Source organism: Lagopus leucura, unplaced genomic scaffold, assembly GCF_019238085.1.
Source record: "Lagopus leucura isolate 7727_CA_CO unplaced genomic scaffold, USGS_WTPT01 Super-Scaffold_100001, whole genome shotgun sequence".
In the NCBI taxonomy this organism is placed as follows: Eukaryota; Metazoa; Chordata; class Aves; order Galliformes; family Phasianidae; genus Lagopus; species Lagopus leucura.
The window spans coordinates 26,307,891-26,330,413 of record NW_024962262.1 but is presented as its reverse complement, the minus strand read 5'-3'; the positions used below and the strand labels follow the sequence as shown (position 1 = coordinate 26,330,413).

Genomic DNA, 22,523 nt, shown 5'->3' with positions numbered 1-22,523 from the left:
AACATACCTAAAAACAATGGGTTGTTAACAGACATTGTATGGAAATGTACTGTAGCAGCAGCATCGTAAGACTGCGAGCCTGAGACGCTCAACCAATGAGTGCCAGGGAAGGCACTGGACCCAGGTTTTATAATGGAATGGATTTCACTGATTAGGTGCACAATTTCTCCCTTGTCAGTAGGGGGTGTGCACCTTTTATTGCAATAATGAATAAACTGCCCTTCGCAGAGATCTTTGCCTGATTAGAAATTTTTATCTTGAGCGTGTTTCTCACATTAAGTAGCTGGCATCTGCAGTGGGAGTGCTGGTTAGTGCACTGCGCACTTCTGACTGCAAGGAGTCAGAAATACCACTGCTCCTTTCATGTGAGCTCCTCGGAAACTGTCTGTTCTCTACTCAGCACTAAGCTAGAATATATTAAACCCACCAAATTTGAGGTGAAAAACCCTGTGTCTTATGTAAAACTGCAGAATATGCTACTGAATATCAATTTGAGTAATGCTGAAATTACTGAAAGTGTTCAGAAAATTGTAAGGCAGCAGGGCTATTAACATCTTCAGTTATCTATATGTCTGCATCCTGCTTCATTGCTACCTGATTCTATATGGCTTGTTTTTTAAATATATGTAGTAAAGTACTATGTATTAATTTAATACTACCTAAAAATTAGCTGTACACACATGGATTTCTATATTTCATTTTCATCTCATGTATTTTGTCTGCCTTATAATGATGCCCTTTCTGCTGTTTATTAAATAAAATACGAAACTACTTGTTTCCTAGCTTCACTGTCATTCAAGGTGCTAGTCCTGTTCAAAAACATGAATTAGTGTGCAATATGACAGTAGTTCATAGTTGTAGAGATTTTTATGTGCAACTCTTGCAGTGCTTCATGAAATAAGGGAAGCATAATTTATCCCTTTTGTAAAATCAGAATGCAGAGAAGCAAAGTGCCATAATGAAGGCGCCAGAACTGCCAGAACTAGCCAAACCAGAAATACGATGAACCAGTTCTTAGTTGTGAGCTCCACACGTTTGCAGTTCAGATGGCTAAGTATGCATTCAGGCACTGCAGTGGTTGCTGGAAGTGTTGGTCAAATGACTAAGATGGCAAAGCATACTGAATTTTGTTTTTTTTTCTTCATGTTTTAGCATTTTTCTATTTCACTTCACTGCATCTAACAGGAAACTTTCACATTACAGTATTGTTTTTTTCTTCTCACGTAAGCTAGGTTATGTTGTGAACCATGCTTTAAAACAGAAAGTAAATTATTAATGAATTTCAGGATAAATACACTTGAGCTTAAAAAGCTTATATGCCAGCACTTTGAGTCAGCAGCTGCCTAGTTAAATATTTAAAACATAACAACATGCCCTTTGTCAACTCACAGAGCTGATCTGCATCTTGGTCCACTAGCAGGCTCCAGGGAAAAACTGAGATTAGTGACAAATATCTTCTGGACTTGATCGGATTCTTATGTTTTTCTAATTCACTAGATTGTTTCTTTGAATTACTGAAAAATAAATATTTTCCTGAAACAAGAAGACTCTATGTTTTCCAATTATAAAACAGTATTTGATTGTCTGTGCCTATGAGAATCACAGTGTGGAGCAATGAGAAAGGAGAAAGCAAACCCTGTTGCAGTTTGGAACAGCTAGTTTAGTTCTGAACATCAACACTTGTCAGGCCCTGGCACCCTAAATCTGAACCTAACCGATGGCAGCAGAGCTGTGAATCCTCTTTTCCACTCCAAATAAATGTGTTTACTTAAAATCAGGCACCAAATGTCATTCATTGCTTGTTCTACATCTCAAAGTGTCAGGGAGCAGCGGAAGCAATGCTGCTTTGAAAGGGAGGACGTCATCAGGACATCAGGAGATCAGACCAGACACACAAACACACCTGCACCATAGCTCAGTTCACCTCTGGATGCTCATGGGGTGTATGGCCAAGCCCCAGCTGAGGCTAGGCAGTCATTAGGGCTGACAAGTGCAGGCAGGGCAATACTAGCAGGTTTTTTCCCCCATCATAGTGTTTTCACACCTTGGAGAGGTCTGGTTTAAGAGGTGAACCCATTGTCAAATGCTTTCATTGCTGTTTGCTGTTGTAGACCTAGCCCAGAGAACACTCATGAATGTTGGGCAATGAAGCTATGAAGGCGCTGGAGTACTAGTTTATTGAGGAGAAACTAAGGGAAATGGGCTTGTTCAGTCTGGAGGAGGCTCAGGGGAGACCATACTGTGCTGTATAAACTACCTGAAAGAAGGCTGTGATGAGGTGAGGGTTGATCTTTTCTCCCTTGTAACTAATGATAGAATAGAGGGAATGGCCTCAAGTTTCACTGGGGAAAGTTTAGGTTGGATATAAGAGAAGATTTCTTCTATGAAAGAGTGGTCAAGCAATAGGGAAAAGGCGTAGGGAGGAGGTGAGGTCACTGTTGCTTGAGGTGTTCAAGAAATGTACAGCTGTGGCACTGACGGGCACAGTCAGTGGACATGGAAGGGGCAGGCTGAGGTTAGATTTTGTAATCTCAGAGGTCTTTTCCAACCTTAATGATTGTATGATGCAAAGCTAGGGCCTCACTGAGCCTTTTCCAGGTCCTCCAGGGAGCAGAGCTACTTTCAGGCAACAAGGGGTGTTGGGTTTGTTATTAGGCGACTAACCGGGGATTTAGGCTGTCATGGTGCAGGCAGCTGGACTGTCTCATGATAAGCACATATGGGAGTCATTCAGCATTATGGTACGTGCTTGGAACAGTACGTCCATTGGCCTTGAGGAAGAAAGTAAATGAGGAAGAAGGAGCTGAAGGACGAAGATAAGGAACAATAAGATGGCCACCACCTGGAGATGACCACCATGGAACAATGTAACAATGAAGGGCCAATGGTAGGACTGGTGCTGGGCAGCCTGGACTGATACCCACCAATAAGATTCTGACAAGTGGACTCTGGAGGGTATATAAGATACTGCTGAATTTCAATAATCGCCATTTTGCAGCATCCCTCATATTGGTGTCTGTGTTGCAACGGTCCTAGCAAGGAGAGATCGCTAGCCCCTGCAGTGAGGGATCCTGAAATGGTGGCATGTCTGCAGCAAGGGGAAATGCATCTTTTGGAACAACAGTCACAAAAATCCACAGGACACACATGTTCTCGGCTTCAGCTGGGTGGCTGCTGCTCCTCCATGTAAGCAAGCCAGAAGAGAAATGAAACCTGAAACACACAAGCCTGCTCCTTTGAAAACCAAAGAACACCTAGACTTCCCACACATCTTAATGATACGTAAGCCCTACCCCAGCTACATCTTGCAGGCAGAGGGGGTAGAATCATATCACAGAATCATAGAATGGCCTAGGCTGAAAAAGTCCACAATGACATCAAGTTTTCACCCCCTGCTATATGTGCAGGTCGCCAGCCACCAGACCAGGCTGCCCAGAGCCACATCCAGCCTGGCCTTGAATGCCTCCAGGGATGGGGCATCCACAGCCTCCTTGGGCAACCTGTTCCAGTGCGTCACCACCCTCTGAGTGAAAAGCTTCCTCCTACTATCTAACCTAAACCTCCCCTGTCTCAGTTTAAAACCATTCCCCCTTGTCCTATCACTATCCACCCATGTAAACAGCCGTTTCCCCTCCTGTTTATACACTCCCTTCAAGTATTGGAAGTGCGAGCGTAACACACGTACAAGGCGCAAGAACCAGACCTCGGACGCTAAAGGAGAACTGACGCAGCACCGCAAAATGGAGGCCGGGACAGCACAGGCGCACTGGCGACGCGCCGTGAGGGGAACTCCTCCACGGCTCCACTCTGCCTCGGGAGCGGTGCTGCCCCGCCCCAGCCCCGCAGTGCCGTATCTCTTCCCCCTCTCCCCCACCTTCATGTGGGCTGCGGCGTTGGGAGCTGCTGCCGCCTTGCGGCTGGCTGCCACCCTCTGTCTCAGACGCCGCCATGGGTAAGCGGGTGGCTGTGGTGCTGGCCGGCTGTGGCGTCTTCGACGGCAGCGAGATTCATGAGGCCTCGGCCGCGCTGGTGCACCTCAGCCGCGGCGGCGCTGAGGTAGGAGCGCGGCCGCCCCCCGGCGCGGCCCTTTCCGCCTCAGGCGGCTGCGGGCGAGCGGTGCCTGGGGCGGGCCCTCCTTGGCGGGGAGACGTGGGCATGGAGGTGGGGGTAGTCCGTAGCCGCCCCCAGGTCGGGGTTCGGTTTTCGAATGGCTTTTGGTACTTTTTAGGTAGCTCAGAGCCCTCTGAGAAGTTGGGAGCGGGATGTAGCGCGGCGCAGTGGACCTGTCTGTGGCTTCTCGTGACAGCAAGACGTGGCTGTCTGTCTGCGAGGAGCCACGGCCACAGTCTGCCGTTGCGAGCACACAAAGCCCCGTGTTCAGCACGACTTCACCTCCCTGAAATTGACAACATCATCAGCACTGAGATGTCTGCAAAGCAAGTATCAAAACACATGTGAGAACAGCCCCTATGTCAGCCTTCCTCTGTGTTTTTAATGAGGTTTTTCAATTTGGTACCTAATCAACGTGTGTGCTGCCATGTTTTGTTTTTTACTTCCCGCTACTAGGAAAGTGAGTCATGTCTGTGTTAGAAATGCTTGTAAAGTTTGCATCTTTCTCTACTAAACTTTTTTATTTTTACATCTGCCTTAGTACTCTGAACCCATAAATGCTAGGAGCAGCCTTCCTGTAGGCTCTGCTGTGCATCCAGGCTTGTGGTACCAATCACAGTGCTGTCTTAGTCCTTTAGGTTACTTGCAATCCCCACCAAAATGAGTAGTGTTGGCCAAAGAGTGCACTCCCTATAAAAAGCTTTAGGAATGGGATGGGGAGAATGGCTCAGATGATCCACTCAGTGTGGATAAACATGTGAGTCTTCATTTACTTAATGCAACAGATCCACCCTGTGAAATCCATGCATCATGATAAGGGGCTTTTGAAATGAAAGATCGTTTCATTAAGTGACATTTGTTGTCTCAATGTTAAGAGTTCTGTTTACACACACAGAATTGCTTCATTTCTTTATTCCAGGTGAAGATATTTGCCCCCAATATTGAGCAAAGGGATGTTGTCAATCATCTAAAAGGAAGCCCAGCAGATGAGAAGAGAAATGTGTTAGTTGAAAGTGCCAGGCTGGCAAGGGGAAACATCCAGGATTTGGCTGAGCTGAAAGTAGGTGAATTTGATGCAGTTATTTTCCCCGGTAAGTGCATTTATAATAAAATAATTTGTGATTCTTCAATTGCAGAGAACTTAGAAAAGAGTTAATTAAATTCATAATTTAATAAATCATACTCTTGAATTTGAGAGTTATGTGGGTTTTGTCTTTGTATTTTTGACGACAAGAAGGTATGTTAGCAAGCGCTCATGGGCTGATATGTCATCTTGGAGATGGACTTGGACTTGGAGATCTTTATGGGTCTTTTCCAACTCAGCATATTCTATGATTCTGTGATACAGTTCATTAATTTAAAATGCCACAGTGTTCTTCATACATCACACTGTTCCTTATTTCTGAAAATTGTCAAGCCTTTGCTACTTTCTTGTAGATGAGAACTTGAGGTGGGAAGTAAGGAATGAAGAAACTAAAGCATAATGAGGAAATTGACTTGCTCAAAATCACTTTCCAGAATATCCATAACTTTCTTAAATGCTGTCTTCACAACTGTGCCTAAGTTCTGACTGAAATAGTTACACTGCCTTCTGTAGTGAGGCCGGCAGAGGGAGTGCGTGGATAGCGCTGGGGAGTCACTTCCCCGGCTATAATGGATCAGTGACATCAGGAGTAGAGAACTGGGAGTAGAGGCTAGCAAATATTTTCCACATTAATTTCATGCTCTATTATAACCTAGGCTCAGGGGAGTTGGGGAGTTGCAGCAATAACTGTTACAGGCAGATAAGTGCTATTAAGTTTGAAAATTAAAACCTCACTTCAGAGATTCCAGATAACATTCAGAAGAGGACAAGGGGATGGAGGGAAAACACAAATATTAAAAATGCAAAACTTCTTCCTGTTGTCCCTTGAAATTTTCCTGGAAAACTGTGTTTGTTTGTTGTAGGAAAGTTGATGATGTGCATGTTATGCATAAGGAACCAAATATAATGGATGGCTACCCTTTGTGTGATTATTCTGATAGCTCTATATCTAGCAAATTGTGCTGCAATCTAGCAAGTTTGTGCTTCAAAATGTAGTCTGTACAGCTAAATGATGGCTAAATGCAAGTAATGGTTTGTTGTAACTAACTTGCAGAAACGTTATTTTTAATAGGAAATTATTGTTCACAAGTGTCATGTTTCAGAATATCACACATTAAAAATACTTTTTTTATGAATGATCTGTTTTGTTCTTATTGTGTTAACTTTGTTTTATTTTCTTTAACTTCTGGGAGAATTCTAGAGATGGGAAGGTCTCCTGTAACTGTCTAAGTACTGAGCTAAACCTTGTGACTTAAATTACTGTGGAAGGGCAAACCACTGTGTGCATTAATTCTGCATTCTGTGCTTGCCAACAATAAACCACTGTTGGTCTTTCCTCTGATCCCTCTCTTGGTCATTGAGGAGTGCGCCTCGGACGGTCCAGTTTTTCCAGTGTCTAGCAAACAAATCTGTGATGTGTGGTTTCTCTGTTTCTCACTGCAGAAATATGAAGCTTTCTGGCCTGTGGAAAGTACATGGTGAATGTACTTTGTGCAGATAAACTTCTAAAATTATAAACCCGTTATGTTTCATATACCTAAGATCTTTTAGTATGGGAATTTGAAGGTCCTATGTATGCTTTGATAACATTACAAAAAAGGAGAAATCTTTCTGGTGTTGAATTTAATGGCTTTTAGCAGTGCCTTGCATTTCAGTGTGTGTTTGTTTCGAGGTGGATTTGGTGTGGCAAAGAACCTGTGTTCCTGGGCTGTAGATGGCAAAAACTGCACCATCAACGAACACGTGAACTCCACTCTCCAAGCTTTCCACAGTGCTAAAAAGCCCATCGGGTTGTGCTGTATATCACCTGTCCTGGCAGCTAAAGTCTTTCCTGGTTGTGAGGTCACAGTCGGCCAAGATAAAAATGTAGATGGAAGGTAAGAAGGAAACAGATGGAATTAATTTGCCTGGGAATTAAGATTAGAAAGTGGCCAGTCTTCTGTGCAAAGGGCTGAGAACTTCTGGAGTCAGTAGCTCTTAAATAATTATTTCTTAGTGGCATTTTGCTCATTTTAAACTTCCACTTGTGTAGCAATTGTTGATGCACCTGTTATGGCAGGTGCATTTCTTATGCTCTACAGAGTCAGGACTGTTCATCCCTGAATTCAGAAATACGTTGGTTTGTAATTTTTCCCTATGATAGCAACATCCACACTACAATTAAAGAAAATACGAAAAATAGAACCCTATCTTTTGCTTAAACCATCTGTCCGCGAGCCACCGAGAGCTCAGGTTCCTGCACAGACTTTACTGTTCAGTGTGGGTGCTAATGAGTTGCTGCAGGTATTGTTTGTCAGTTCTGAAATTGGCTGAACAGAGGGATCTTTTTTCTTCCTCCTCTACCTTTTGCTGCATTTGTTGTAGTTCATATTAAAGTAAATTCTGTATCTCGCTTGAATACCTCCAAAGACTGTGATTCACTTTACAAATGTGCAAGCGAAGGATAGATATCTGTTCAGGTGGCATTCAAACACTTGATAATTGGAGTGGCCACTTAAACTGTGCCTGTGGGATTTTGTCTGCTTGGGGATTTTCAGCGAAGTTTTTCTGGTGGCAGTTCAGGAGAAACAAGTGAGAACCATGGCAGAAGTTGGTGTTGCTTTAAAGACTGGTAACTCCTGATAAGAAATTCCACTCAGAAATTTTATCAGCAGTGATAAGTTTTATCCCCCTGTTCCTGCCTTGTCTCCAGAAAATCAAACTCACTGCAGAATTTCAGTGGAAGACTTTATATGGAGGTGCTGGATAAGGTCTAATGTGTCTGCAAGTTCATCTAGCATCTCAGAAAAATATTGTGGATCAGTTATTGCTGCACTTGATATCACATTATAAACACACTGAAAGACTGTTAAACAGAGTTGTACCTTGTGGCATGCCATGACTGCATCTGAGCTGTTTTCAAAGATACTGGATCAGTTGCTGTGGGAAATAGAGATGATCTGACAGTGGAAGACTGTTTTAGTCCCTTGTCATGATCAGTTGTAAAACCACTTAAATATTCTTGTTGTTTTCTCATTCAAGTTACTGGCACAATTTTATGGCTGTATCATCTCTTTTTATGGTTATTACAATCTTTTTCGTTTACAGATATCCTGATAGTGAAACTGCATCTGCAATAACAGAGCTTGGATGTAAGCACATTTGCAAAGATGTCAGTGAATCCCACGTGGATAAAGCCAATAAAATAGTTACTACCTGTGCGTTCATGTGCAAGGCTCCTCTGCATGAGATCTTTGATGGAATTGGAACAATGGTAGAGGAAGTCCTGAAACTTGCCTGATGGGGAGCATACAGACTTCTGTGAGGAAATCAATTTAGCAAAGCATAAACATTTAGCTACTTTTGATGGTATTAATAAAATAATGCAGCTATCAAACTTCACAGTTCTTGGTGTTTTTCTTTCTGAACCTGAAATTTATTAAATAGTTACTGCCAAATTTGTCCTATTTGTTTTACCTTTAACATACAAAACATGCATTGGAACTGTGTTTATTATTTTATTTTTATGGATCCAAATGTATTCAGTTGTGATAAGGTAATATAGGCACTTTCCTCATCCAGTGGGGTTTAATCACAACACTCATTGTCAGTAACTTATATTTGACATTACCCAGGTATAAATTACATGGCTAGAAATGTCTGTGTGTCTCAATGTATATCTTCAGCATAGATCAGTAATTCAGTTTTGCTTTCTAATCAAAAGGGATAAAGAAAAAAGTTTATCAAAAAACAACTTAACTTTATAAAGCAAGAGACAGAGGCTTAAGTACAGATTAATACTTTCCATGTGGAAAATAATTAATAATAAATAATTCAGGGTTCACTTACTAAAATCAGTTTTATTTTGTGATTTCAGTTTTTGTACATACATTTTATACATTTTAAGACGAAGGGCAAGACTTGAGGGAACGGGTTTGGTTGTCAAGGTGACAGTTCCTAAGGACACTTGGTGGTCTCAGCACATGAAGTGTTCTGATACATACAGCTCACAGTCTATAGTAACTAATGTACTGTAGCCCATGCTTTGCAATGTCTGCAGTAATCTGAACATGGCATCCTGATCAGTGTGGAATGGTTATGAAAGCCAGAAAGACAGCACTGTCGTAAACAGCAAACTCAGCTGTCTGGTCATCTCTTTGGCTGCTGTTGGGGAAAATGGGGCTGAATTTCTTCCTAAGCCAGCGCCTTGTAATTGAAGTGGGAACATGGCAGTAATAAACGCATACTATGAAGCACCAAGAAGATGGGGCTGGGAAATAATGCTTTTAGGTCTAGGAGTTGTCCCTCTTGCTCTGCACCCTAGTTCCAGAATGCCAGTCTCCACAGTGAACCCTGATGTCTTTGGAGTGTTTAAGTGCTATTTCTTTTAGCGCACACACCAAAGCTGTGGCATAGCAGGTGGCCTCTTTAAGAAGGCTGTATAACTAAATGTGCAGCAATACGTATGTAAAGGCTTCTATTTTCTGTCTTCATAGTCTTGTTTCTCACAGCAGCATTTCCACGAATTTAAATTTCCTTCATGAAGTGATTAAGTAGAAGCAGAACATGCAGACATTTTTGTCAGAAGAGGAAGGAATTTTTTTTGTGCAGCATGCTGGCGTTGCTCTACCTTAGCAGTATAAGCATATAAAGATAGCTGAAGTAATCTTCAACTCTTCTGACTGAACTATGCATGCTATCTCTAAATTATTTACTTGGTGCTTTGGTCATTAAATAAGACCTTTTCCTGAATTTTGTTTGCTTTATGAGTTGGAATGTTTGAAGTGCAGCTTCTCTGGAAGTACTCTAGCTGACTGTCCTGACAAAAACATGTTTAATACAGAACAGTCCTCTACTTTTTCCAGATTGTACACAGTCTCTATAATGCCTTCTATGGCTTCTGCAGGAAGGACTTCAGAAGCGTTGGACCGAAATTTTTTCTCCATATCTTGCTCTGTCAGAGGTTTCCTCCAGTGTCCATAGAACGTGTTGCAGCGGTCACTAATCACGTTGCCATCCCGAAGCACAACAGTCACTTCGCAATAAAGACTCTCAAAGCTGGGTTTGTTATCAGAAGGGTGCTCTAGCTGTGTTTTGCAGAGGAGCTCCTGTAAAGCTGGTCGGTGAATGTTCTCACTGGCAAAGGACTGGATGGACATGCTGCCATCCAGCAAAGCAGAGCAGGCAACAAACTGAAAGGAGTGTCGAGCTTCATGTTCTGAATTAGGGCTGGGTCTGTTCACATATTTGACCTCTGGGACTTTTACAATAACTTTCTCAATTTTATCAAGGATAAGCAATATGTCACTGTTTTCAACAAGCTTCCTCCTTACAGAAGATGCTGCATCAGCCACCCAGTGTGTTCCAAGATGAGCAGGAAAGCATTTGATGGCCACATCTTGCTGGTCCAACAGCCAGGGATATGATTGCAAAGTTGGCAGAGTCTGTGGGTTGTAATCTGTATAAAAGGCACCTATCCCTGACTCAATGTCCAAGATCTGATTGTTTCCTTGAAGACCCTGTGATGCTAAGCAAGCCGCTTCCAGTCCGTGCTTGGCAGCATTGCCGATGTGCACGGGCTTCGTTTGAGTTGCTGCGTTAGCTAGTGGGGCACCGGCATAGGAAGCAGCAATAGCCAAGGAGTTTTTACATTTCATTTGGTTAAGAGCTAGCAGTTTTGCACAAGCTGCTGCACTCCCCATTGGACCAACTACTGTTGGTGGGTGAAACCTGAAAAAACAAAATCTCTTCATTACTATAGTTCAGAAAGTTACTCAGATTCATTACACATTCAAGCTTCAATTTCCCTTTACTGCTGTGGATTGGACTGTAAGAAACATGCATTCAAATTTTACCCGTAGTCCTAATGGAAGAAATTTTTGCTTTTCTCCAGGAACAAGTTAAACTGGAATAACACCTGTTTTAATAGAGGCCTCCCCAGAAAGCAACTGAAAAACTAGAATTGCTTATCATTCAAGGCATACAGAACACAATAATGGCAAAAGTGTTACAGTTTTTAATTGTCTGAGAATTATACATACTGGAGGATGCACGTTTTGTTATTCTGAACTAGTTTTGCAAAACCAGCAGAAGGAAAATGCACAAGACAGCAAGAAGACATCTAGTCCATCCTGTGCCTCATGAGTTATTTCCTAAACACACCCTGTGTCCTCTGGCTCTGTTCTGAACTCAGTACAGTTGACTCCATTATGCTGAGAACGAGCAAGGAAGGTGTGGTTGTCCTTGTCCTCAAGAGCTTGAGACCTGTGCTGTTCAGTGTTGCCCTTTTGCTGTTGATCTAATTAATAGAGAGATCATCAACACTTTCTTGTAAACTGATAGATGCTCTTAAAAAGAAATCTATTCACCAAGCAGTGTGGAATCAACATATTTATATTTAAGATTCACTTGAAGTTTTCCTAAATTGCTGGACAAAGAACAGAAAATACAATTACCCATGCCATTTGTATTTTAACTGGCATTTAATTAAAAATACTAACATTTCCACTCAACTTACAACTAGAAGCATTTTTACATACCTTTTGGGAATATTCCTGGCTTCACTGGAAAAGCGTAACAACCTGCCTTGCACCTCAATTCCCACATTGAAAGCTAAGAGCAGGTCAAGACCTGAGATTTTTTTATTCTGAGGAAAGGCCTCAGAGAGAGCCATCACAGCAGGGAGCACAGCCCCAGATGGGTGCGTGGCAGGATGCCATGTGTCATCAAAATCCATGGAGTGCACCTAACAAAAAGAGAAGCCATGCTTTGTCATTAGAATTAAACTCTGACTGGGCAAGATTGGTTCAGTCAAATGAAAGTACTGTAGCTGGTGTAAAAAAGGCTGAAGAACTAGATTTTCCTTAAAATCTAAGAAAGCAAAACTTAAAAGGTCTTTCTTCTAAGTCCTTTGCTCCCATTATCACTCAACATGACATGTAAATACAATATAAAGCTTGTCTCAATGGTGTGTAATTGTAACTCTACTTGCACTGGTTTAAAATCAGTTTGGCAATGATTCTTCTTTTCTACAATGTGCTTTTTGCGACTTTAATTACATGGTACAATAAAAGCAGCAGTTCTGGGTCCAGTGGTGAGTTTTCACTTCCCTCATAACAGTATATAAACATGATTAAATGACTTCCCCTGCTCTACAACTGATGCTGGTACTGGGGCTTACACCCTTAAAACTATAGCAGCCTAAGTCCAAGAAAGCTATGGTCTTAAAACTGGAAAGAGCTGCCTAGACCTTATGAGTATGTGGTGATGCCTTCTCTTTCCCATACCCAGAGCCCAGCTTTAGGCATTACCAGAAGTCCCAAGGAATAGAGAGCATCAGGAACAGTATTTTTAATAACACCTCAAAATCTGAACTTTCACATCTATGCACTCATGTCTTCCTTCAGAAATGTGCGAGCTGGAAAAGTGTCAGTGCTCCCCTGTGCTCAGATCTTGTCCTGTAATGCTGGGCATACACACTTCTGTCAAACTCTGCATCAGGCTGCTGAGGAATGCCTTCTGGATAAGCAGAGGAAAACACAATTCCTGCCTTGAAGAATCCTGATGCCAGCTGTGTGTATGTATATATGTGTATGTCTGTATCTGTGTTTTCCTGCAACTGTACTTAGGCAGCTGGAGCAAAATCTGGTGAAATCTCTTTGTTACGCAGTTGCTGTAGCCATCCTGCAAGAAGCTGTAGAGTTCTGACCTATAAAATCAGTTCCAAGTCTCAGATTAAAGGGATGCAGCCTGATCTAAATTAGGAAGAAAGTTGAAGCACATCAGGAGAACAGAGTAATGAAGTTTTGTAGGAGGCTTCAGGAACAAGAAAAAAAGTAAACTAAGTTTTTAGGAGCATTCTGTTCTTTGGAGTGAAAATGCAATCAATTAGTGTGATTTAAGAGCAAGTAAAAGAGCATCCCTTACAGCCACTCCATTTACAAAAGCTGCATACAGAGGAGGCAGTCGGAAATCCAAGTGGCCCCAGATGGTGCTGGATATATCTGAGCTGTAGATCTGGAACAAATTGACATCAATTAATTCAGAATACTGAACCCAAGGATAAATGTGCGCTGAGATCAAATCCTGCCCACTTGAGACTCAACTATTTCCTGTCATAGGAAAAATATGATTCTATTGGAAAGCGTGAAAAGAAAGTCTGTTTCCTGCTGACTCCTGTCCGGGGGCAGGCCAACACTATGGACCTAACCATTCAGTACCTTCACAAAACCTCTGGCCATTAGTGTTCCTCCTCATCACTCAGAGGCATTTCCTCAGAGTTGTCATCATTTTGCTGGGGAAGATTTCCAGGTAAAGGTTATGTTTTTCAATGTCTTAGTAGACTGTGGGTAAATGAAATATTGCCTCCTGATGCTAGTACCCCCATGCTTTAAATGGCACTGTTACTGTCTTTTTGATGTGCAGATCTCTTACCTAACAAAGAGCTCTTTATGAAATTAAATAAAAGGGCTAACTGGCACAGATTGGGAATGGGGATATCAGTGCAGGGATCCTTACTGGCAGAGTGTTGTGTAGCCTGAGTCCAGCTAGCCCGGTATTACCAGTAAAACAGAAAGCTAAACTCCCCCTCACTGATGTGAACCTATGTTGGTTCTCCTTGAGGTCAAGTATTCCTTTAATTTAAGCAGAACAGGACTGTAGGAGAAACATGACCAATGTACCTCAGATAGCAGTTATGTTTCATGGACTGGAAATAACCTGATACTAATTTTTCATCCATGTAACCATTCTTCATGCTGGAAAGTCCAGTGCTGAGTAATGTTTCCTATGCTGATGCTTTTAATGAAATCTCATAGGTGAAAGGAAGGGATTCATAATCAACTGTGTTCTGCTTGTGTCTGGCAGTCTTAGCGTACTATTTATTACACAGACCTTTGCCCATCCAAAGTTAGAAGTAACTTCAGCAATATAGTTTCCCTATTTCCAATGGGAAAAACACTATGTCTCTATTTCCATCTCCAAAAGAATTTCACTGCCATTGAAAAGTGTTCCCCTTTCCATTGCTTCTCATAGGTAAAACTTAGTGTGTGCTATGAATACTAAACCTCTTACCTTGCTGTACTGTTTGACTTTCTGGCAGATGTCGGTGCTGGTACCCAGAAGTCCTACTCCAAGGGTATCCAGAATCATTCGCTTGCTTCTCTGAATGACCAGATCTGTCAGGTGGTTTTTATTCAAACCATGAATCACATTGGCAAAATTTTCTGTAATCGTCTGAGAGAAGAAAAAAATATTAAATGTCCTTCTTTCTTTTTTCTTTCAGTCTAGGGTTAGCTGGCCATTTTTGTCATCCTGTCCCTGCTTACATGAATTTCATCAGCAAAATCTGAATTCTTCCCTTTTTTATTCCCAGAAATGCTATGTTGTTATTTATATGTTGGTTTCACTTTCTTTGATGTCTTCATCTGTTCTCTATTTCTGCTGCTTCTTCCGTAAGTCTCTGAGGCTGAGTACTGCAGGTGATGTAACTTTGCAAGATGCATGTATATACATATATCTGTGCGTATACACACAAACACACACATAAATGCATTACATATAAAGAAACACAAACAAAAGCCACCTGGCTTTCCATAGCACCTTTTCATTGCAACTGAAATCAGCGGGAATGTGGCAATTCAGGCCAGCGCAGCCACTAGCACTTACGGCAGCAAGATTTAACTTCCACGAGAAGCAGAATCTCTATCCCAAGTTTTGCTGAGCTTGGAAGTCAGGAGGAGATGGGACTTGGCAGTTCTATTTTGCACTTGCCTGCTTCCACTGAACTCCAGATAAGCCACAGTTCTAGCTTTTCTCCAAAGCAAGATCACAGAATCAAAGAATTGTTTGAGTCGGAAGGGACTTTGAAATGTCATCTAGTCCAACTCTCCTGGTTGGACTCCTGCAGCTCCATCAAGTTGCTCAGAACCCCATCCAGCCTGACTTTGAATGTCTCCAGGGACAGGGCATCCATCCACCTCTCTGGGTAACCTGTTCCAGCGCCCTTATTATAAAAAAAAACTTCTTGTCTCCAGTCAAAATCTCCCTTCTTTTAGTTTGAAACCATTTCCCCTTGTCTCTTGCCACAGACCCTGCTGAAGAGTCTGTCCCCATGGGACAGCAACCTGATGGAGCTGTAGATTTCCCTGTTTGCTTCAGGAGAGTTGGACTGGGTGACCTTTAAGGGTCCCCTCCAATTGAAATGATTCTGTGATTATTTCAGCTGGGTTCTCAGTGAGCTCTGCACAAAAGCATTAAGGCCACCTCAAGGAGGGCAGGACACTTAAAGCAGGTGAGCCATGTATCCCACAGCATGATGCACAGCCGCTGATAAATGTACAAGTGAGGATACAAACACTTAAATAGACAAGTTCATCTTACATCACAAAGAAACAAGACAGTACCTTTGCCCACATCTTGGAGGGATGCTGTGTTGTCCCCAGGGAAAAGCAGAGAATGAATGACAGCCAGGGAGCAAGGGAAATCTCTCCTTCACTACTTATATATGCATGTTTTTAGTGGGGGGAGGCAGATTAGGCCTGTTCTCTTGTTCATCTTGTCCCACCCATTTCCTCCTCTGCCTGGAAATGTTCCTTTTTCTTCATTTTCAACTTTTCTCTGACTAACTGTGCTATAAACTGCTGGCACATGTGCAATAGGACTTTATCAGTCACATTCATATATCATGTGTAAACAGACAGATGTGATATTTCATTACCATATATTGATTCAAGTGCCTTACATTTGGGAGCATGGAGATGAGGAAAAAGCTAGGGCACCTCCTGGATTAGAGAACAAAGTAGCAAATCTTTTCAGAATTGCACTCTTGCACTTCAGTACCTAAAACTTGCTTAGAGGAGCCTCAGTCTTCGAGTTCCACCTCAAATCCTTTTGTAAAGCTTTCTCTAACTCCTGAGTGCTCTCAGACAGAGAACAGCATGGATCTATGGATGAATTTTAACACTGATTTGTGTGGAAAATGATAGTGCTGTTCTGGGTTGTACCCCGTCCCTCCTCCTGTCCCTGGATATGTAATTCTCCTTGTGTCAGCTGTGAAGCTCAACAGATACATTTTGGAATCCAGTCTCTCACCTAAGCCAGTCCAAGGATTCCCAGTTGTCAGGCAAAACTGTTTAATTGCCTCAGAAATGCAAAATGAAATCTAGCAACACAAGCAGAAGCAGAGAGGAGTAGGGCTAGAAGTATTCTGTGAGATCTGGGAAGGACACAGGCATGTAAGAAGAGATGGGAAAAGATCAGTTGTTAGCCAGCTCCAACTGATATCTGCCTATTCTGCCTGAACCTGCCCCTGGATATCATCTTCAGGTGCCTTACTTGAGGCTGAAAATTACAGTGGGTGACAAAGTGCCACAAGTGATAGAAAAAGCATTGTATATTTTCATGGATCTAGCCAAAGAGCTTGGGGCCCAAGGCTCCAAAAACCTGGCCCTACAGACATTACTGGCTAATGTACATCATGTTTGAAAATATATCTGGCCTTGATATTGGACCACAAAAATCTATTGAGCTGATGAGATTGGTCATGTTGACAAGGTTGGCAACAATCAAAAAGGTTAAAAGGAATTAATGCTATGGGACAAGAGAGGAAAGATTTTCTTACTTTTCCCTTTTGTTCTCCCAGTTTACTCTTCCTTCTTGGAAAACAGAGATAGCAAAATGGCAGAGCCACAGAATCACTTGGCAGGGACCTCTGGAGGCCATCAGCTCTAACACCTTCCTCAGGGACAACCAGAGCAGAGTGCTTTGACCACCATAAAATAATATATTAAATAAAAGATACTCAAATCTGTCCTCTTTCAGTCATCTTTTCTTTTACTTCTTAGATATAATTTATAGTCCCATTCTGTTTCTCATACTCCTTCTTCTCCTTTGAGAAAGAGTGAGACTGAAGTGAATTTTCAGTATCTCCTTGGTCCATTGATGCTACTAATCATATTTGGGAATTTTCCTAACAACTTGGGACCTTTTGCACTTCCCCTAACAACTCCAGCAGAGGGAACTGTGAACACAGCTGAACAGATGAAAAATATGAGAAAACTGTGCCACAACATAACTCCTTAGCAAACTGATTTATTACTCTGATCACTAAAGCCCACAATCAGAGTGGAGCATAAAAGGCTCATAACCCTCTCAGTCTCTGGAAGGACAGTGCAATGCCAGCGTGTAGGACTACATCCTCTGCCATTAACTCTCTGAGTCTCAATGTAAGGCATATGCAACAGCTTCCAGCTTCCAGTATTTTTTTGTCCCCCAACACTTAGAAACACCTTTTATGGGAAAGAAGTGCAGATGCCCAGCTGGATTTTGTCCTATGCCAAGGCACAAAAGTGAATTCACGGGAGCCAGAACTTGTGGTGTGCTTTGCAATGCATTTTGTTGTCACACACTGCTGGCTGATCTAGACACAAGGGCCACTTCCTACCCTGATGTATCAGTTATTCAGTACACTGCAATAGTAACATCGGTATTTTTAGGGACTGAACTGAGGTATAATAAGAAAGTGACTGGTTGTTTTTTTTTGTTGTTGTTTGTTTGTTTTAAAGAGGAAGTAAAGATGTGAATGCACAGAATTAAATTGCTTGGGAGACTAATTTTAAAAAATGGAACCTCTAAGTTGAAAGTAGTAGACCTCTCAGTCAGTAGCCTCAAAGGGAAAGGAAGCAGCATTGGTTATCACTGCAGGGGAAAAGGCATCTATACAAAGTCCTGTACCTCCATAGGAGAACTTGCAGGGGCTTAAATGGAAGAAGGTTGTAAATGACTGACTGAGAGCTTGGCACAGACTACCTGCTCTGGATAAAGGGAATCTGCTGCTTTCCTCTTCCTTGGCACAGTGCTCATGGTTCAGCAATTAGGGCACAGAAATTTTAACTAGCAAGCATGATGGAAAGACAAAATGTGTTCATCAAAATGCCATTTGTGACACTGTGCACAGGTACAGTAATGAGCTATACTGATTTGGCTTTAGAAAACCAGTGCCCCAGAGGCACATTATCTTGTGCTGACATCACACTTTTAAGCCCTTTTTTTTGTCCTTTTGCCTCCAGTTATTTTAGGCTAAACTCTGTTCACACCTGCAAGCTGTATACTTGCAAATGAACTCGAATCTGACCTCAGTAATGCGCTCCTTTTGTCCTAAAGAAATACATTTTAAAAAATGACATTATACACAGGCCAGGCTTCCCGTCCTCTAGGCCAGTTTTTAAGATTGGACTTCATTCATGAGCTGCACAAACACAAGAAAATGGGAGACTGGTGCCAATGTATTTGTTTACAGAGTCTCTGCTGTTCTCAATGATCTGCAGACACCTTGTAGTTGCAGGACCAGGGCCTGAGTAGTGCCCCCTCTATAGAGATATTCTGAGTGCAGCAAAGAAGTGAGAATTTTGTTAGAGGCAGAATCTCACCTGGTGTGCACGGCTTGATCTAGAACCTATTAACAGCCACACAGCGATTGTAAGATGTTATTCTGTACATCAGTGTCTCAAAGCTTCAGGGGGACACAGATGGACTTGTTCAAGTCCAGGCAAGTCCTGAGAAATCCTTTGCCTGGAGAACTTTGATGGACAAGTCCTGGGCAAGGGTTGAGAAATCCTTTCTCAGGAGAACTTTGATGGACAAATCCCGGGCAAGGGTTGTGAAATCCTTTGTTTGGGGGACACAGATGGACAAGGCCAGGGGCAAGGAGAGATGAGCTGCAGCTTAATAGCTGTGAAGCTGTCTTCTTGTGGACTTATCTCAGGATGATGGCCATCTCAGGGGGTACTCACATGACTCTTGCTCAAGCGTCCAGGGATGTCAGGTAGGCAGGAGAACAAGTAGAATAAAAGAGGAATCGAAAACCATGAGGATAGGTGTCTGACTTCAGATTCCTCACGAAGTGATGCCTGTGTGCTGAAGTAGAAGAAGAGGTGTCTGCCATCAGATTCCTCACACTACGGAATTCTTGCATCCTGAAGAACTCTGGGCCTGCTGCCTGAGCGCTGCTGCTTCCTCCCGCATTGACTCCGCGACTGCCTCCTGCTACCTGCTTGCTGCCCAAGTCCAGCCACGCTGCTCCTTCCCTCCCCCCCCTCCCCCGCTGCTTCTGCCTCGGACCTTCCAAACGTCACGCAACAGGACCGCTGCTGGATCCTGGTGGTGAGTATCCCCGCTTTACGCAATTCTTGCTTCTTTCCTATCTTTTCTATTGCCCTCCTTCCCTTCCCCGTCTCCCTGATTAGGATTTGTAATAAACTGGATGGACTAACATATGAACCGTTGTTTCTTAATCTCACGCCAGGTACACAGATATTAAAAGAACCTCATCTCCCTCCTATAAATTGGAGCGAGACGGCAATAACTTTTGGGATCCTGTAATTCTGCCCCTCTATCATTACGCTCTCTGGGCCTCCTTTTGCCCAGCCCTATTTCCTGCACTCACTGAAGCAGTGCTCCAGGCAGCCTGCCAGCACAGCAACAACACACAGCACAAGCAATGAGAAATGACTGCACCAGGAAACATATAATTCTGGAAATTTCCAGTCTACAGTACTTCTCTTGTTTGCATACTTGCACAACTAGCGACAACTGCAGTTAATCTCAAGCAAGTTACAACATTTTTGTTTCTTCTTTTTTTTTTTTTTTTTTTTTTTTTTCAGTCTCCCCACAGCAAATCTTGGAAGTTCCTGTCCATATTCTGGTAAAGGTTGCTAGAAGTCAGTGCACCAGATCCACCATACATCGTTCTCTCCTTCCTAAATTAGAGGTGTTACTGCTAAAGGCCACACAGTCCATTTAAGTTTGTATATGTTGATTTGCTTGCACACAAGCAAATGTCTAAAAAGACAGCAGTTCCATTCCATGTAAGTTCTTGTTCAAGATAGATCGATCATGAACAGGGCTCAAATCACTTCTTTCGTAAGCAAAAGCCTACTTGAAGATAAAGAATGTATCAAATGGTGAGGCAAGTCTGTTTGACAATATTTATGGAGTAGTGTGAGGGGACCTAAAGTCCCTAAATTACATGAGAAGGCATTGAACATGCATGAAATTTCTGTGCACCCTCTGTAAATGTTATGTCATACAATCACAGAATCATAGAATATCCTAAGCTGGAAGGGATCCAAAGGATCGAGTCCAACCCCTGGCTCCACACAGGAGCACCCAAAATACAAACTTGTGTCATTTAGGGAGGTGATACAACCTGACTAACATAAATTCAGGTTTTGGTTAGAAGAAACCAGTGTGAAGAAGAAATTAGTGTGAATACATGGAGGGATTTGGCAAATTCAATTAAAAATTCTGGTAGTGCAAATGAGGCTTTAGTCACTGTGCTAAACTGCTGCATCCTACATAGGAAGAAGCTCAGCAAAGAGGCATTCCTGATTATTTCAGAGCATATCAGGAAGCCTGCAGTGGCAGTCCAGGGGGAAGCATTAATTACGAGATGTAAGACCTTATCTGCATTTCAGTTATTGCTCAGGCATTTTGAACCCCATAGGAAAGTGTCCCAGACACCATAAAAAAACTTTTGTCTGCACAGGAGGGGCTAAAATAACACTTAAGGTATTCACAGCAAAAACAGAATGAATGATAAAACACTCTTGCTGCAATCAGAAACAGGCTTTGGGTGAGAAATCCACCCAGTTTTACGGGAGTCAATCATTTATCTATCAGCAGCTGTGGAAGCACCTGTAACAGGTACTGGGAGATGCTGTGTGTGTTGGCAGTTGCTCCTCCAGCTTTCACTGCTCTCTCCACTCCTATCCACTTAGTCTCTCACAAACATAGGCCCTCTGAAAAGATTTGAACACATGTTGCTGCATGTTCATGTTGCTACATGAACAGGGCTCAAATCACTAACAAGATATGTTGCTCATCCTGCAGGGCTGTCACGTGTCTTTTTTCTTTTTTTTTTTCAGCATCTTGTGGTCTCTTTCAGGACACTACAAAATGTAACCAAAGACTTTTTTTCCTCAACCATGTTTATACACAGTTAAAAAGTATGCATTTTCCACCACTGGTAGATTTCAAAAACCTAAAAATATTGCAAAACAGCTTAAAATGTGTCAGTCATTAAATGTGTCAGTCTGTGATTTATGGCACAATTATAAGATATGACATGGTGGTTATTGGTTGTGAGATTAAGTATTACATGTTTCAGACCACAAAACATACTGGGGAAGTTCTAACTGTACTTGCGTATTCATCTCTAAAAAGAAAAATGGTGTAATTACATCCACATATCTAAAAGGGAGAAAGAGCTGCAAAAAAAAATGAAGGAAGTTTATATTTGAAGACAAGAGTTGTAAATACATAAAGCATTTATTTCACTTTTTAATTGAACATTTAAACAGAAGCTAACAATTTTATTTTAATTGGTCCTTTTTACATAAACACATTTGAAGAATCCTGCTTTTTAGAATTTATAACACTACTTTTCCCACACATAAGTTATCTTTGGCATAGGAAATTAAGACTGATGCAAGAAGCATTAAAAATCAAAGAAAATAACTATAACTGTTGCTTGGTTTGGTGTTTTACTAAGCGTTGAGGAAAAAAATCAAAAGAGAAACTTATCAACTGAGTTGCAAATGAAGCAATTCTGAAATGTTGTGGTCCATCCTAAGATACCAACACAACTGCAGCGGGGCATGAGTCATACCATCCAACTAATGGAACACAGGGCAATGCAAGGCTGTTTTAGTTTTATGATAAAAGAAAAGCAGGCAGCTTCCTTGGGTGGTGACTCTGAATGGGCAGCTTGCTGCCTAAGTAGCCTGTGAATTAATAGATGTTTTTTTAAGCCTGATCTACCCATCCCTGCCTTCTGCTTCCATATTCCTCTGCTGCGGCTGCTGCTGCTGAGAAAGGAAGGGCTCATTAAGAGGAACAGGGTGGTTGATGCTGTGAAGTTGTTTTCCCTCCTGCTTCCTGGTGTCTCATCCTACTACCGTAAGCAATAGGACTCTCCACCTTCCAAGTACAGCATAGCCATGTTAGTGCACTGTTTCTTCCTGTGCTAACAAGGCCCATATTTTCCCACAGTCCCTGAAAATTTGGGAGGCATATCTATACTCAAACTCAGTTAGAGAAAGTGGATGCTTGTTTGGGGGAGGGTGAAGGAGCAGAGGAAAGAAAAGAGATGTGACTATATTGAAATAAAAGGTTCCATCTCTTAGGATGGTGAAAGAGAAAATGTTTTGGGGTAGGGAAAGAAAACTTACAGAAGGGGAAGAAAGAGACCCCAAGCCCTTACACGTTTCCATCCTCCAAGCTCCACTGATTTCCTCCAATGTCACTTTTTCCCAGACAGTGGAAATGTGCTTTACATCAACACTGACTTTGC

At 42.2% G+C, this 22,523-nt stretch overlaps 2 protein-coding genes across 3 annotated transcripts in view; one reads left to right on the top strand and one right to left on the bottom strand.

Annotated features, from left to right (window-relative positions):
• Positions 1–8,570, top strand: part of FBXL3 (F-box and leucine rich repeat protein 3) — a 56,241-nt gene extending 47,671 nt beyond the window's left edge. Inside the window, exons 1-4 of one of the 2 annotated variants that reach the window (XM_042867115.1) lie at positions 3,873–4,056; positions 5,030–5,201; positions 6,867–7,071; positions 8,282–8,570. In XM_042867115.1, coding sequence (XP_042723049.1) covers positions 3,949–4,056; positions 5,030–5,201; positions 6,867–7,071; positions 8,282–8,474 — 678 coding nt within the window. In that variant the 5' untranslated portion in view covers positions 3,873–3,948 and the 3' untranslated portion in view covers positions 8,475–8,570. Of the gene's footprint in view, positions 1–3,872; positions 4,057–5,029; positions 5,202–6,866; positions 7,072–8,281 lie in introns of those variants that run through there. The other variant, XM_042867114.1, reaches the window with a different exon arrangement.
• A 513-nt stretch (positions 8,571–9,083) lies between these two features.
• On the bottom strand, positions 9,084–15,588 carry ACOD1 (aconitate decarboxylase 1). The gene is made up of 5 exons (XM_042866427.1): positions 15,577–15,588; positions 14,246–14,407; positions 13,100–13,189; positions 11,713–11,918; positions 9,084–10,903 (listed from the first exon to the last, which is right to left on the bottom strand). The coding sequence occupies exons 1-5, from the start codon at positions 15,586–15,588 to the stop codon at positions 9,937–9,939; spliced, it is 1,437 nt and encodes a 478-aa protein (XP_042722361.1). The 3' UTR covers positions 9,084–9,936.
• Positions 15,589–22,523: the final 6,935 nt, after the last annotated feature.

Bases quoted from the DNA above. Each gene is read 5' to 3' on its own strand.
- ACOD1 (XM_042866427.1), bottom strand. The intron at 13,190-14,245 runs GTAAGAGGTTTA...AATTTGTTCCAG, and splicing joins AAGTCAAACAGTACAGCAAG to ATCTACAGCTCAGATATATC. The intron at 11,919-13,099 runs GTAAGGGATGCT...TCTTTTTGTTAG, and splicing joins CTTTTGTAAATGGAGTGGCT to GTGCACTCCATGGATTTTGA.